General features: G+C 23.0%; 2 protein-coding genes across 2 annotated transcripts; one reads left to right on the forward strand and one right to left on the reverse strand.

The window, feature by feature from the left end:
• Nucleotides 1-392: 392 nt before the first annotated feature.
• Nucleotides 393-1147, forward strand: LOC128959478 (NADH-ubiquinone oxidoreductase chain 1-like; the record flags this gene model as incomplete). The annotated part of the gene is made up of 1 exon (XM_054305436.1): nt 393-1147. A coding segment is annotated over exon 1 (708 nt), but the record flags the coding sequence as incomplete, so codon positions are not given.
• Nucleotides 1148-1436: 289 nt separating this feature from the next.
• LOC128959832 (gamma-interferon-inducible lysosomal thiol reductase-like) lies at nt 1437-2325 on the reverse strand. Its single transcript, XM_054305849.1, has 4 exons — nt 2047-2325; nt 1839-1940; nt 1547-1762; nt 1437-1463 (listed from the first exon to the last, which is right to left on the reverse strand). The coding sequence occupies exons 1-4, from the start codon at nt 2323-2325 to the stop codon at nt 1437-1439; spliced, it is 624 nt and encodes a 207-aa protein (XP_054161824.1).
• Between the last annotated feature and the right edge of the window lie 16956 nt (nt 2326-19281).

Here is a 19281-nt window from a genome sequence, read left to right on the forward strand (position 1 = left end):
TCTCGTCATTAAGAAGCCCGATAGGCTGCTAGTGGTAGTTGCGGTGATAAGTAAAATCGCAGAGGTACAGGATTGGATTACTAGATATTTTGCTCTAAGCTCGGCGGAAGCTATGTTTTTCTTTTTAAGTATAAAACAGAATGCTAGAGTGTTTAGTTCTAAAAAAACCCAAAAAACTAGTCAGGATGGCCTGACTAGACAGGCCACCCTGGAGATGATTAGCGTGATGCCTGAGATATATTTTCTTCTGATTACAGTGCGAATTGCAAATTCGCTTTATAAAATCTGCAAAAGCTTTTTATGTTTTGAAGACATATAGTTTGTTTAACTTAAGATTTTGAGCACTTCATTCTAGGAATTATGAATACCTAAGCTTAGAATAAGCTTTAATTGCTAATAAAAATTTTCAAACTTTTTAAAATGGGTTTGAAAATTTTTAATGTTTTTTTTTGATTATTTGTTGATACTAGTAGGTGCTTTAGTTGGTTTAGCTTTTTTCACTCTGGTTGAGCGTAAGGTGATGGGTTATGTTCATTTTCGCAAGGGTCCTAGCAAGCTTTTTTACATGGGTCTTTTTCAGCCCTTCAGGGATGCCATTAAGTTGTTTTCTAAGGAGTCTTTTAAGGGGTACAAAATAAATTATTTGTTTTTTTTGGGAGGACCGTTATTAGGATTATTTCTTATGTTCATTTTGTGGGTGGTTTATGTAAGGTTATTTGGGGTTTTTGGGAGAAGGTTTTCTATTTTGTATGTGTTCGGATTTTTGAGATTAGGGGTTTATTTTTTGTTATTTTGTGGTTGGGGCTCAAATAGAAAATACTCATTACTAGGAGGGTACCGAGGGGTTTCTCAAACAGTTTCTTATGAAGTGACTATGATTTTTTTTGTCTTAGGTTTTGTCTACTATATCAGCTTTTATGATTTTGTTGGATTGTTTTTTTTTCAGATTGGGTTTTGGTTTATGTTTTTTAGAGTGTTTTTGTTTGTGGGGTGGCTTTTTGTGTGTTTGGCTGAGTTAAACCGAACTCCTTTTGATTTTTCTGAGGGGGAGTCTGAGCTAGTATCCGGTTTTAACGTAGACTACAGCGGGGGTTTTTTTTCTTTTATTTTCATTTGTGAGTATGGTATAATTATTTTTTTGGGGTTTTTTACTGTATATTACTTTAATTTGTCACAACTGTAATAATTTAAATGAACAATAATAAATATGTATTTTTTTTATTAAAATGATACTATATTTTATATAGACGCTATTATTTGTTTACAATTATATCTAATTGCTATTATTTATTTTTTTGAGTCACAAAAGTATAAATTAAGGCATTTACAATATTTAATTAAATTATAATAATAATAACAATTTTTGTTAATCTACTGTAATTTATTTATTACTAGAAAAAAATATTTTAATATAACAAAACTAAATAATTTAACATTTAGTTGCATTCGGTTGGTTTTGTTCCCTAATATAACGATCAAACAAAAAATTAAAAATAAATTAAAAAATAAAATTGCAGTAAATAACCGGTAAATAATATTATCATACCTTATATGTATCGCAAACAAACTTATATAAATCATCGCCCGATTGTTGTTGTATGGCTTCGGTGTGGACGCCGTTCACAACAATCCAGTGGACATAATTTGGTTTGGGTTTGAGTGCCAAAAATCGTTGACCCGTTTTAGCGGACAAACCGCGAGCTAACGGACCGGCAGCACAGTCCTTAACGGCTGGCCAGTCATATTGGTGTACTTTAGCGCACTAGAAATTGGCGGGGGAGGGGGTAATTATAATGTGATTTATGTGGGGATTATGTTAGATTAAAAATGTGTATTACCTCCTCAGCAGCCACATCGGGATTGGCATGTGATTTGGATGCCATTATACAACCAATTATCTCAATAGACTTATCTATTGGTTCACTGTCTAACACACAGCTCTATAAACAGATCAAAAAAATTTATGTTTTACGTAAATAATATGTTATAATAGTTGTAAAAAACTCCAATAATAATAATAATGTTTATAATAATAATAATAATTACATGAATCCAATTGCCGACACACTCTCTGACTCCGTGTTGACAATTAAACTCCAGATCATAGGTACCGTCGCTATGGTTAACCCGTTTAGTATGGGCCCAACCATAGGGAAACAGTTGGACATTCATAATATTATTCAATTTGGTATACGTGGGCACCAATTGGCCGGTAATAAATTGAAGACAATCGGGACACAGACTTTCGTAGTAGACATCGATATTGACTTTTTGGTTGTCGTAGTCGGCTATGACTGTCTGAAACAAACAGACAGCAGTCGCCATCAATGTTAGACTAATAATTGAGTTCATTGTTATAAATATATTGTATTAAAAAAATGTATAATTATTTTATTATTATTTTAAAAAAAATAAATTTAGTTTTAAGTAATAAAATATAATTTTCTAGTTACTTATATAGTAAACTAATATAGCTAATATTTTTTTTGAAAATTTAAACTTATCCTTGATATATTATCAATTTAATTTTATAATAAATTTAATACTATATTATTATTATTAAATTCTTAGATGGGTCTATTAAAAATTATCTTGATGATAACTTAGACCAATTCATGTGAATTAGATCAAGTGGTTGCTATTAATTTAAAAATAAATTTATGACATATGTTTGATACTTAAAAAAAAAGTGTATTAAACCTCATAAACCTGATAATATTAGCTAATACAACTGTTATCTATTGTACCTATAATTAATTAATTATAATAAGTTTTAAAATATTTTAAAGTAATACCATTGATGAGTAATAATAATACAGCTATAATATATATAGATAAATTTATATCATATTTTATAATTATCACATGAATTGATTAAAAATATATTTTTTAAATAATGAATTTTAGCACGTGCTTAAAATTTCTAGCTTATGGTATATTTAGTTTATTTTTTGATAATTATGAATCATAATAAATCTCATATTAGATAATTTACACAAATAAAAGTTTAATTATGAAAAAATAAATATAACTATTTGTTTTTATTATTAAACAAATATACAGTAGACATAAATAAATAAGTTTAATAATAACAATATTAATAACTATAAATATGAAGCCAATTATTTGTCTAACTATTGTAATGATATATTTAATGCATACATGGGCCTATGAATTGTTGGCACCTGGAGCCCAAAATAACAACTTTCCCGAACCGGGTCCACAGGCCAAACAATGTCTGACCAGGACAACTGCCGACAGTGATAACTGTATCCATAAGGCTGTCGATGATTGGCATCTGGATCCGGAAAAAATTGATCCCCGAGCCCCTAATACATGCTGTGCTATTTGGGACTACATCATGTGCTACGCTGGCAAAGTTCAAGATGGGGTTAGATTTTTATTTTTTTTAGTTAACATAAATAAATGTATAGTTTGTTTTTTTGTAATTGCAATATGATTGCTTAAATCTTTTGATTAATTAAATTATTAATTTAATTTAATTATATTAATATTTTTTTTAAAGGACAAATGTAATAAAACCGAGTGGAATGAAATGGCCATCTATTTGAACGGTATTATCGACTATGAAATAGGCATTTGGGAACCGGGCAATTGTACGGCCTATCCCATGGAAGCACCAGAGTGTCAAAGATAGTAGTAAATAGATTTTTTTAAATTAAAATATATATATTTTTTAAATAAATATTAAATAATCAAAAGTTTATTATTATAAAATTAATAATTATAATACAGTAAGTAATTGTAATTATTATTAATAAATACTGTAATATATCAAAATTATACAGTAAAATTTATATATAATTTAAATAAAAAATTTACTGATATATTTAGTATTAAATGTAAAAATTTTTGTATATTATAGTAATAGATAACATACTGACACTTATATAAAACTATTATAGCTTATAGTATTTGAAAACATATTATACAAGCAAATTAGGTGATTGAAAATAAATTGCTTAATTTTATTCAAATATATATTAGTTGCTAGTTCAAATAATAAACAAATACAACACAGTGTCGAACTATATAGTGTATAATACATATTATCAAGATTCATCAAGGTTAACGGTTTAAATGGCAATTGACTTTCAGTAAAGGCATCATTGACAGCAAATAGTCGGTCACATTTTGACAATAGTTTTCGCAAATTATATCCAATAATGTCAGCCGAAACATACCGGGAAACTCTTTAAGCAATTAAAAAATTGATTAATTTTTTTAAAAAATAAAGTACAATAAAAAAATAACAGTTTACTTCACACAGTACCTTAAATTATATTTTTAAAAATTATAAAATAATAGTTAAACATTATTTAATTTTTAAAAAATTTACCTCAAATTAATTTGTTTTCTATACAATCGGCTTAATCTAGTAGTCATAGCTACTGTCAATCTAATCGGTGTACTATATCTTTCAGTTAGAAATCTAAGTTTGACTTCGGGTGCAAATTCAGTAATATTAGCCAATAATATAAGCATTTTGACTCCAATATCGTAGTAAAGTATTGCCCGCTGGCCAGTGGCCACATCACCGAATAATTTACGACAATTGTAAAAGCTTTTAATACTAAATATCGATTGATCTCGTTTTGTTCGTTCATATAATTGCTGTATCACTTGTCTATTATCCCGATGATAGATAATTTCAAAATAGTTGGTAACAGTTATCTTCAATGAAGATTCAAGCAATTGATCCAATGTTTCAATTTGTTGATTACTAGGTGTCTGATGAAAATCGGCAGTAATTGCACCGGAAATTAATATCGATATCATATATGCATTCCATAGCCATGTCATCATTAAAACAAAAGATCCGTTATTTTCTAATAAATATTTTCTACAATTTATTTCTGATAAATAAAATTATGATCATTATTATAATTTTATAAATTTTACAAAAGTTATAAATTAGTGTATAGTATATATATTTTAATTAAAAAAAAAAATTGTTTATATACCTTGTTGTAATATTGTTTTAGCTAACATGTATGCATTTTCTTCAAATATTAATATTTTGTTTTGTTTAGTAATAATTTTGTTAAATTTATTTTTTCGCATATTTAAATAGCCATATAGTTGTAATATAAATAAAATAAGAAACAATAAAATTGTAAAAAATAGTAAACTAATGTTATCGAAAAATGCCAACAAATTGAATGGCATATCATTTGTGTATTTAATGTTATTTTCATAGCGGGTTAGCACAACTGAGTCCTCAATTGTATAGATATGAGTATAGTCAACAATGTTGTGGGCGAAAAAATTATAGTTAAGTGGAAAGGGCGATGCTGATAAATCAGCTTGCTAAAAAAAGCAATAATAATAAATTTATAATATCAAATACAGTATATATAATTTTTTATTCAATTCAAAAATCTACTAGTACATTATAACTAAAAATATCATAACTATTAATTATAGATAAAATTATTATATTATATTTGTTTGAATTTTAGTTATTTAAAATATTAGATTTATTTAATTAATACCTTGTTAATAAATTTTCCAGCCATACCGTTCCAGCTATGATTGCTAGCATTGCGTAATAGATAGCCAGGACCATTTTGTTCAAGTACAATATTAAACGTAAAGTTTAATGATCTGGATAAATATTTAACCAGGTCACATTGAATGCCAGCACATTTATCAGGTGCACTATTATTAAACCATGTAATCCATGGATAAATAAATGCAGCGACAAAATTTAAATGCATTGAAAAAATTTTATTTGTTATAAAATAATTTAATAATTATATAATTATGATTTTTTTTTTGATAAAAATTACTGTGATCAAACTAATAACTAATAATAAATTATATTATAGATCCTATTTGTACATAAAGAAAAAAATTGATATATTAACCTAAAATTAAAAAAAAACTAAAATATTTAAGGTTATTTAAATAAAAATCTACTAATGTATTGTATTGTTTAACAAAAGCATACTTTTATAATAAATTATATACATTGTTACACAATAAACATGAATAGATTTTGACATAAAATAAGACTATTTAAATAAAAACACAATTTAAATAAACAAAACAATAAACAATAAAAAATAATAAATATATAAAAACTATTGAATAAAAAAACTCATTTTATTTAATGTATAATATATTTTGACATTATCTTAGAATTTAAATCTATTGATATATGCTTTAACTAAATAAAACATTTCAAAATATATAAATAATATAAAATAAATCAATTTTATGTATTAATAAAATTTTTGAATACAACCAATGACATTTATAATAATATTAATTATAAAACTCTTTATTTATTTATTTTTGTAAACATAGGGTTGAAAAATGAATGAAAATAAATTGATTAATTTTACAAACATATCTATTAGCAGCTAGTTCAATTAATAAACAAACACAACATAGTGTCGAGCTATACAATGTATAATGCATATTATCTAAGTTCATCAAGGTTAACGGTTTAAATGGCAATTGATTTTCAGTATAGGCATCATTGATAGCAAATAGTCGGTCACATTTAGACAATAGTTTTCTCAAATTGTAACCAATAATATCAGTCGAAACATATCGAGAAACTCTTAACAAATCAATTAATTAAAATATATATATATATAAATAATTATTTAAAAATAAAAACTAAACATTTATTTATTTTTTTAAATTTACCTCAAATTAATTTGCTTTCTATATTGTCTGCTTAATCTAGTAGTCATAGCCACTGTCAATCTAATCGGTGTATTATAGCGTTCATTTAGATATCGAAATTTGACTTCAGGTGCAAATTCAGTAACATTGGCCATCAGTATTAGTAGTTTAATGGGAACCTCATATAATAGTATTGCCCGCTGGCCAGTGGCCACATCACCAAATAATTTACGACAATTATAAAAGTTGTCGAACGTATATATCGATTGATCCCGTTTTGCCCGATCATAGATTCGACCGATTATTGGTCTGCTATCAAAAGTATAGATAGTTTCAAAATAGTTGGTAACAGTTATTTTCAATGGCGAGTCAAGTAACTGATCCAATGTCTCAATTTGTGGATTACTAGGTGTCTGATGAAAGTTGGCTGTAATTTCACCGGAAATTAATATCGATATCATATATGCACTCCATATCCATGTTATTAATAAGATAAATGATCCGTTATTTTCTAATAAATATTTTCTACAATCAATAGCTAGAAATAATTTTTTTTTAAAAGATATAAAATTTATATAAATTTTACAATATATAGATGATATAATTATACCTTGTTGCAATATAGTTTTAGCTAGCATATATGTATTTTCTTCAAATATTGAAATTTTATTTTTATTGATTTTAATGCTGTTAAATTTATTTTTGGTTAAATTAAAATTTCCATATAATTGTAATACATATAATACTAATAAACTTAATATTGTAAAACATAATAAACTTTTGCTATCAAAAAATGCCGGCAAATTGAAAGGCATATCATTTGTAAATTTAATATTATTTTCAAAGCGGACCAATACAACTGAGTCTTCAATATTGTATACATTGGTAAAGTCAACAATATTGTGGGCATAATAATCATGGTTAAGTGGAAATGGCGATGCTGTTAAATCAGCATGCTAAAAATAATAAATTTATTATATTATAAAATATGTTTATTTTTTAAATATACAGTAATAATAATACTTAAATATCAATTATTTATAACATTTTTTTTATTATTACAAAAATAATATTAATCTATTAATAGTATTAGATTTTTTTTATTACCTTATTAAAAATTTTGCCAACCATACCGTTCCATGGATTATTATTATTTCGTAACAAATAGCCAGGATCATTTTTTTCAAGTATCATATTAAACGTAAAGTTTAATGACCTGGACATATATTTAACTAGATCACATTGAATGCCGGCACATTTATTAGGTGCACTATTATCAAACCATGTTATCCATGGATAGGTTAAATCAATGATAAAATTTAAATGCATTTTAAATTGATAAATATATTTAATGATTTTATTTTATTAGAAAATATTAATATCTATTATTTTTTACAATTTAGATATAAGTATAATTTAAAACTATTGATATTAAACTAATGTAGCTTATCGTAACTTTTCAATGAATATATAAAATATTTGTTTAAAAACTAAATAATCGATGTAATGTAACTAATGTAATGTCTAATAACATAAATAATAATATATCATTATATATTACACAACAAACTACAATATTTTTTAGTAAGCAAATATAAATATATTATAGTAATGATTGTTAATATTTATTCTGTAAATAATAAATCAAAATATGTATATAAATAAATATAAACAAAATAATATATTTATTAGGAAATAAATAAGCAAATATATTGTATATTTATATACTATATACAGTTATTTTAAATGTCAAATATATTTTACTAAAAATTTTATACTGGTATAAATTAATAATTTTAGCATAAATCATTATTTTGATTATACTTTTAAACTTTATTGTATAAATAATTTAGTAATATAAATGTATAATATAAATAAACATAAAATAATAAAATAGGTTTTATTGACAAAAAATAATCATAATTATTTATAGTATAATTAATATTATTACACTTTAGTATATTTTTATAATTAGTAAACACTGACTTAGTTAGTTTTAATAACACATTATTTTAAATAAATTAAATATAATAAACTTTATCTTAAATATTAGAAACAAATTTAATAGTACTGAAAGATATATCAGTAAAAGTATGCCACCAACTAATCAAATTAGTCAAAACTATTTGCTTAATTTTAGCTATACTACTAATAGCCAGTTCAATTAATAATAGAGTACAACATAGTGTTAAACTATATAATGTATAATGCATATTATCTAAGTTCATCAAGGTTAACGGTTTGAATGGTAATTGACTATCAGTATAGGCATCATTGACAGCAAATAGTCGGTCACTTTTAGACAATAGTTTTCTCAAATTGTAACCAATAATATCAGCCGAAACATACCGAGAAACTCTTTAACAAATCAGTTAACAAACAAAAAATTATATAAAAATAATTATTTAATATAAATAGTAAAATATCATTTAATTTTTAAAAAAATTTACCTCAAATTAATTTTCTTTCTATATTGTCTGCTTAATCTAGTAGTCATAGCCACTGTCAATCTAATTGGAGTACTATAGCGTTCATTTAGATATCGATATTTGACTTCAGGTGCAAATTCGGTAACATTAGCCATCAGTATTAGTAGTTTTATGGGAACCTCATATAATAGTATTGCCCGCTGGCCAGTGGCCACATCACCAAATAATTTGCGACAATTGTAGAAATTGTCGAACGTATATATGGATTGATCCCGTTTTGCCCGATCATAGATTTGCTGCATCACTGGTCTGTTATCAAAACGATGGACTGTCTCAAAATAGTTGGTTAGAGTTAGTTTCAATGGCGAGCCGAGTAACTGATCCAATGTCTCAATTTGTGGATTACTAGGTATCTGATGAAAGTTGGCAGTAATTACACCGGAAATTAATATCGATATCATGTATGCACTCCATAGCCATGACATCAATAAAATAAATGATCCGTTATTTTCTAATAAATATTTTCTATAATCAATAGCTAGAAATAAAATTTTAATATATATATATATAATTTATATTAATGTTACAGATGTTATACATGTTCATAATTATACCTTGTTGCAATATAGTTTTAGTTAGCATATATGTATTTTCTTCAAATATTGAAATTTTATTTTCATTGATTTTAATGCTGTTAAATTTATTTTTAGTTAAATTAAAATTTCCATATAATTGTAATACAAATAATACTAATAAACTTAATATTGTAAAACATAATAAACTTTTCCTATCGAAAAATGCCAACAAATTAAATGGCATATCATTCGTGTATTTAATGTTATTTTCATAGCGGACCAATACAAGTGACTGATCAATATTGTATATATTAGTAAAGTCAACAATATTGTGGGCATAATAATCATAGTTAAGGTGAAATGGTGATGCTGTTAAATCAGCTTGCTAAAAAAAATTATAATACATGTATTATAAGATATGATTATTTTTAAAATATATAAATTTACAGTTATGTTTACTACTATCATAATAATACTAAAATATCTTAGAAATTAATTATATAACAAAAGTTATACTATTTTATTAATAGTATATGTATTTTAGTTACCTTATTAAATATTTTTCCAACCATACCGCTCCATGAATCATTATATTTTCGTAGCAAATAGCCAGGACCATTTTGTTCGAGTAGCATATTAAACGTAAAGTTTAATGACCTGGACAAATATTTAACTAGATCACATTGAATGCCAGCACATTTATTAGGTGCACTATTATCAAACCATGTCATCCATGGATAAGTAAAATCAGTGACAAAATTTAAATGCATTAAATTAATAGTTATATTTTATTGGTAAATCTAAATTTACTTAGATAATATCTATTATTTTTATAATTAGATATTATTATAATTTAAAAATATTGATAGTAAACTAAAGTAACTTATTGTGGCTTTTAGATGATATTAGAAAATTTTTAAAAAAATAAATAATCAATATTTGAATTATTTGTATGATATGTACTAATGTATTGTCTAAGAATATACATTATATAATATATCATTTTATATAATACACAACAAACTACAATATTTTTTTTAATCAGCAAATATAAGTTTATTTTTTTTAAATAAAAAACAATCAAAATAAACAATAGTAACAAATCAAATGATTAATATAGTATTATTTCTTTATATTTATTTTGTAAATAATAACAAAAAAATAGTACATTAATAAATATTTACCAGGAAATGAATAAGCAAATTTATCAAATATATAACTTTATATTAACTATTTGTTTAAAAGTTTTTAAATTATATTTTACTAAAAATGATATTTTACTATAAATTAATATTTTATCCATAAATACAAATATAGTTTTAAACTTTAAAGTAAAAATAATTATAAATGCATAAAATAAATAAACATAAAATACATAAACAGCATCTTAGTTAGATTTAATAAGACATTATTTTAAATAAATAAATTATAATAAACTTATTAAATATTTCATTTATTAATGTACAAATTAATTATTATAAACTATATCTATTAAAAAACAATTTAAATAGTATTGAAAGATATATCTGTAAAAATATACCATCCATTAATCAAATTAGGAAAAACTATATTTTTAATTTTTTCTATATTACTAATAATCAGTTCAATTAATAATAGAGTACAACATAATGTTGAACTATACAATGTATAATGCATGTCATCTAAGTTCATCAAGGTTAACGGCTTAAATGGTAATTGACTTTCAGGATAGGCATCATTGACAGCAAATAGTTGGTCACATTTAGACAATAGTTTTCTCAAATCATAACCAATAATATCAGCCGAAACATACCGGGAAACTCTATTAATTAAATAATTTTAAAAAACAATTATGAATAAATAATAATTACACAACATTTTTTCTAAATTAATTTAATTAATACCTTAAATTAATTTGTTTTCTAATATTTCTCTGCAATCTAGTTGTCATAGCTATTGTCAACTTAAACGGTGTACTATAGCGCTCAGTTAGATATCGAAATTTGATTGTCGGTCCAAAATCAGTAATATTAGTGGCCATTAGTAATATTAATTTGATGGGTACTTCGTACAACAATATTGCCCGCTGACCACTGGCCACATCGCTAATCAATTTATGAGAATCATTAAACAATTTGTCAAACATGATAAGCGATTGATCCCGTTTTGACCGATCATAGATTTGTCGGATAACTGGTCGGGTATCAAAACTATTGACTGTTTCAAAATAGTTGGTAACAGTTAGTTTTAATGGTGACTGAAGTAATTGATCCAATGTTTCAATTTGTTGATTTGTAGGCGTCTGATGAAAGTTGGCAGTAATTTCACCGGAAATTAATAAGGATATCATATATGCACTCCATAGCCATGACATCAATAGTATAAACGATCCGTTATTATCTAATAAATATTTTTTAATGTTTATTCCTATAAATAAAATTCCGGTAAGTTTTGTTTATTTTTTATCAATTATACAGTAATTATTTTTTTATCATTATACCTTGTTGCAATAAAGATTTAGCTAACATATATAGATTTTCTTCAAATATTATTAATATGTTTTTAGTACTGATAATTTTCGTAAAGTTATTTTTGTTTAAATTCAAATAATCATATAAATATAATATAATTAAAACAATCAAAACTAATATTGTAAAACATAGTAGACTTTTGCTATCGAAAAATGCCAACAAATTGAATGGCATATCATTTGTATATTTAATATTATTTTCATAGCGGGTCAACACAACTGAGTCTTCAATATTGTATACATTGGTAAAGTCAACAATATTGTGTGCGTGATAATCATAGTTAAGTAGAAATGGCGATGCTGTTAAATCAGCTTGCTAAAATCAATAAATTTTGTTATATTATAACCTATGATAATTTTTAAAATATAAATTTACAGTTATAATTAATATTATTATATTAATATTAAGATATATATATATATATAAACTAAACAACAAAAACGATATGGCTAAAAATAATAAATAATTTACAAAATTTAACATAATAATATTTATAATAAAACAATTATAATTAATAATATTGATATTGATTATATACTATTATAATAAATATTTGTTTTTTAATTAAAAGTTATAATAGTATATAATCAATATTTAGCCATATAGTTTTTTTGTTTAGTTTATATTTATATTTTAGTATTAATATAATAATACTAATTATAATAGTAAATTTATATTTAAAAAATAATCAAAGCATATAATTAATTAATCTAATAATTTAAATTATTCTATCATTTAATTTTTAAAAGTTACCTTGTTAAAGATTCTTCCTATCATACCGTTCCAGGTATTACTATTATTATTATTATTATTTGGTAATAGATAGCCAGGACCATTTTGTTCAAGCACTATATTATATGTAAAATTTAACGACCTGCACATATATTTAATTAGATCACATTGAATACCAGTACATTTATTAGGTGCACTATTATCAAACCATGTCATCCATGGATAGGTAAAATCAGTGACAAAATTTATATGCATTGCTTTAATATATATATATAAATAATATTTGTTGTATAAAATTACAATTTAACAATTTCAATTGTTAGACTAATGTACAGTAAATTTATTTGACATTTACATTATAATATACTTTAATAAAAAAAATACATTTAAACTAAAGTATACAAAATCAATAATTAGTTTATTTGAATAAAATATTTTATGAAACACCACTATATAATCATTTTTTTTACTGTACAATACTTTTACATGAATATATTTTGAGTATCAAATAATAGTATAAAATAATAATAATAAACGACAACATTGTATATTAATGTTTATACTATAAATAATGTACTAATTATTATTTATAATATTATTTTTAATTGATAAATGTACAACAATTATAGAAATAAAAAATTACTATAGAAATCTATAGAGATAATTATAGTTAAACAGTTATAATTGTTGTTTTGATGTTATTCAAAAAAAATCAAATTGACATAGTATTATATAAAAAATATATCTTTAAAAATATAATTGAATATCAAATTGAACATTGAAAGTATAATGACCTGGATAAATATTTTACTATTTATCACATTGAATCAGTTAATCATTGATATAATTTAAATGCATTTTATATCTAAAATTATTTGTATTATAAATTTTAATACACAATATTAATGTTATTATAGTAATTATATGGTACTTTTGTACTGTAATTTTAATTTTTTAAAAATATGTTTTAATTTAATAATATTGAGATTAAACTAAATTTGTAAGTAATGAACAGTTTTTATAGAAAAAAAAATATAAATTATTAGTCATATATATAATAATTATTAATATATTAAACTAAAAGTACAGAAATCAATATTTGAAGTTTATTTGCATTAAATTGTATCGTTTATATAAAAATATATACATTATATTACTTAATAAAATAAAATATTTTATTTTTTAATAAACATAAATGTTACATAAGAGAAAGTACATATTTAAATAAAAACCTGATTAAAATAAATAAAATGCAGACAAAAATTTTTATTATTATTATATATTTTTATCTTTTTTATAGTAATAAATAAACATAAATTTTTGTTACAAAATAACTAAATATTTATAAGATATTAATTTATATAATTTACATATACTGTAAATTGGCACTTATTTTTAGAAATATTAAGTATCTTTTTATGAAACATATATATATATATAATTTATATATACAGAAATAAATAATTAATTTTTTATTGTAAAAAATATTTTTATATTCTAATTACTATTGAATCTATAGATTACAATATATAGTGATAAATATTTATTTTTATTTTACTCAGTTAATTAAAAACTATTTGCTTTAATTTATTTACAGTACACTACTAATAGTAACTAGTTCAATTAATAAACAAACACAACACAATGTTGAACTATACATTATATAATGCATGTTATCTAAGTTCATCAAGGTTAACGGTTTAAATGGCAATTGACTTTCAGTATAGGCATCATTGATAGCAAATAGTCGATCACATTTAGACAATAGTTTTCTCAAATTATATCCAATAATATCAGCCGAAACATATCGGGAAACTCTTTAAGTAATTAACAAAACAAAACAAAACAAAAAACATACAAACAGTTAATATTTAAAAATAATAGCAAAACATACAGTAAAATAATAAATAAAAGTTTAATAATAATTATATTATACCTCAAATTAATTTGATTTCTAAATTGTTTTGTCAATCTATTAGTCATAGCTATTGTCAATTTAGATGGTATATTGTATCTCTCATTTAGATATCGAAATTTGACTTCAGGTGCAAATTCAATAATATTAGACCTCAAAATCAGTAGTTTAATGGGAACTTCATACATGAATATTGCCCGCTGGCCAGTGGCCACATCGTCTAAAATTTTACGATATTTATAAAAGTCGTTAAACGTAAATATCGATTGATCCCGTTTTGCCCGATCATAGATTTGTTGCATCACTGGTCTGTTATCAAAACGATATATTGTCTCAAAATAGTTAGTTAAAGTTATTTTCAATGGCGAGTCAAGTAATTGATCCAATGTCTCAATTTGTGGATTACTAGGTGTCTGATGAAAGTTGGCGGTAATTACACCGGAAATTAATATGGATATCATGTATGCACTCCATAGCCATGACATCAATAGTATAAACGATCCGTTATTATCTAATAAATATATTCTACAATCTATTGCTATAGACAATAATTACACATTTAAAGTAATAAATAGTATTTTATATACTATATTTTTTATTTTATCATTACCTTGTTGCAAAATAGTTTTAGCTAACATATAGATATTTTTCACAAATATTGACAGTTTTGTTTCATGATTGTTAATATTCTTTAATTGATAGAAACATTCATATAATTGTAATATAATTAAAACAAACAAAACTAATATTGTAAAACATAGTAGACTTTTGCTATCGAAAAATGCTAACAAATTAAATGGCATATCATTTGCGTATTTAATATGATTTTCATAGCGGGCCAACACAACTGAGTCTTCAGAATTGTATACATTGGTAAAGTCAACAAAACTGTGGGCATAATATGCATAAGTAAGTAGAAGTGGCGATGCTGTTAAATCAGCTTGCTAAAAATCAATAAATTTAAATATAATTTAATTTAAAACTGATAATTATATTTTACTTTTATTAATTTGATTATTATTTAATAGTATTTAATACATACAACAATCATACTGTATTATTTTACAGAATTTTAGTTGTTTTATTATTTAAACAATAGTTTTTTTTATATAATTACCTTGTTAAAAATTTTTCCTATCATACCATTCCAGGTATTGTTAGTATTATTATTATTATAATTGTTTAATAAATGACCAGGACCATCTAGTTCAAGTATCATATTAAATGTAAAATTTAACGATCTAGATAAATATTTAACTAGATCACATTGAATGCCAGCACATTTATTAGGCGCACTATTATTGAACCATGTCATCCATGGATAGGTAAAATCGGTGACAAAATTTAAATGCATTTTTATCTATCAAGTATTTGTGTTATAAATTAATTAATTGACATAATTATTTGATGATTTATAATTTTGTCTAAATTTGTTTTTTTAAATTATAATTCGCAAATTATAACTATAAAGTTATATACTAAATATAATTTTTACATAAACTATACATGTACTGTATTTACAGCATATATACAATAATAATAATAATTAAATTATCTTGTGTATAATAATCGATATTTGTAAATATTTGAATTAAATATACTAATGTATTGATAATAAAATATTGTATTGATTTATTATTGTAAATTAAATGATAATTTACAATTTATTTTATTAAGTATACCAGTATTTATTTAAATATAATCAATAAAATAAACATAACATAATAGCTTTTAATACATTGTTTTGCTTATTATGAAAAAAGTTTTAAATATACATTATTTTTAATTTTAATGATAATATAAAAAATTTAATTAATATAAAAATTTTAATTAGTTTGTATGAGTATAACACAATGTGTAATAATCAATGTCATCAGTGACATCAATGTTTTCAAATCTATTTTATACATATTATATGCCGTATAATATAGATCACTGTGTATACTATTGAGACGATTTATATTGATATGATTGACAATATGACTATTATAATTAGTATCATTTTGATGAAAATTATCCATCAATAAATCGTATTGTTTCAATTTGTCAAGAAAATTGCCATAACTTTTTGGCAATAAATTACCGACAATAAATATCAGCAAAATTGACGGATATGTTTGAAATAATGTATTCAAAATAAATATCATCGGTGATGAAGATGATTGTAGTGACAAATAAATGATACAAACGCTTGATATAACTGATAGACTAAATGAAAATATTGAAATAAATAAATATAGGTTTACTAGTCTATCAAATTTCATAACTAATATCCTAATTATCGACATTTGTTTAATAATTTGTTGCAAATTTTTGTTGTTTGGCGTTAGCTTATTGATAGCATGAGACATACACAGGGATTGGTAGGTAAGCAATGATAGTACGGCCAACTGTGTATTGAATGTTAGATATGAGGTCAGATATCGCCGTAAGTAAATAACAAACGACATGCTATTGTCATTGATATATAGATATAAATTTCGTGAAACGGTAGCTATGGTGGCAAATATCAAATAAAATATTGCCACACAAATACCGCACAGCCGTTCAAAACGTGTGTCAATTATATTATGCGATACTAATAGAAAATTTTGTTGTTGTAATAACTGTAGCATAGGTTTACCCCTAATTACTAACAAACTATAGGCAAACAATACATGAAATCTATAGACAAATTCATTGACAATCGCCAATGTGTCCAAAAACAATATATGTGACGACCGACTGCTGTTATATTGTTGATGTTGTTGTTGGTTATGACCTAAATATCTATTATTATGGCCTACAATTGACGGCAATTGTCCAATAAATAATATCGACGAATAGGCTATCATTGTTAATACTAATAGACTCCATAGTAGTAGTACTGGATATTTAATAAATTTATAACAACTATCCCCCAAACCGATAGTACAGTTGAAATATGTAACACCAGTTAGTCTATGATACCATATTAAGACTTTCAGGCCAACCATCTTATTATTTGAATTATTATTATTATTATTCATTATTATCTTATAAAAAATAAATATTAAGTATATTTTTAAATCAAAACAATTTATATATATATTTATGTTATTTTAAAATTAGCATTTTAGCATTAATAATTTAGTAAAATTGTAATAGTATTAAAATGAAACTAAAGTATAGAAATCAATATTTTAAAAGTTTATTTCAATGAAATGTATATAAAATGAATCGTTTATATAAAAATATATACATTATATTACACAATAAAATACAATATTATTAACAAACATAAAAGAGTACAAATTATAATAATAAAAAACAATAACAATACATCAAAAATTAATATACTAATATATTTTAATGTTTTAATAGTAATAAATATACATAAACATATTATTGTCAAGTTATTACATCTATTAACAAATAAAATTTTTAGTAAACTGTATTATACTATACAATAATAATATGATAATAATTAAATTGTATTTAGCTAAAGTATACTGTATATAATAATCGATATTTGTATTTATTTCAATTAAATATACTAATATATTGATGAGAAAATTTAGTATACAATTGTGAATTACATAACAAATTATAATTTATTTTAACATATTCTGTGATATATGAAGTTATATATATATATATATCAATAAAATAAATAAAACATATTAGCATTGACATTAACTAAATGTTTTATTTATTTTGAAAATAATGTTGATTTTCTAATAATACTAATAAACATAAACAAATTAATATTTTTTTGTGTAAAACTAATAATTAAAGTTTTATATCATATACTATCATAATAGTTTTATTAAACGTTGAGTATATTTTACAAAATTCATAAGTTATATATAAATATATTTAATAAATTAATTTTTATATAAATTATTAGTTAAATCTTTTTTTTTCTAATAATTAAAAATATAAATTTTAAATATTGTGAAGATATGTACTGTATTATAGTAATAGATTCACATAAATAGATTAAAAAATGTTACTAAAAAAATAAATTGAAGTTTTATTATTAATCTAATGTAATGTTAAACATAATAAAAATTATTTTTAAAAAAATATAATTGTACTTTACATTTTGTAAAGTTTTAATTAAAATAATAAATATAATAAAAATTATTTATTGATAGATATATTTATTATAACAATCGTTGGCAATCTCCTTGAAAATGGGTCCCAAATAATTTGAATAATAGTCGGTAGCATTTTTTATCTCAATTTCGCTTATTTTAGTCAAATCGTTGACCAATGTATACATTAAATTGAATAACACTTTCTGTGACTCCGATTGGGAACGGTATCTCATTAGTAGATATCGTTTCAATAGATAAATATATAGTAACTGTATTGATCTAAAAATAAATAAATAAATAATAAAATTATTAACATTATTATTATTACAATATTGTATTATTATTATTATTAAAAAACAGTTTACTTAATAGCATTCCGGTGCTTGAGGTCTGGCCGAT

Source organism: Oppia nitens, unplaced genomic scaffold (assembly GCF_028296485.1).
Source record: "Oppia nitens isolate AA-2021 unplaced genomic scaffold, nextdenovo-longstitch-racon4-pilon3 scaffold4_pilon_pilon_pilon, whole genome shotgun sequence".
In the NCBI taxonomy this organism is placed as follows: domain Eukaryota; kingdom Metazoa; phylum Arthropoda; class Arachnida; order Sarcoptiformes; family Oppiidae; genus Oppia; species Oppia nitens.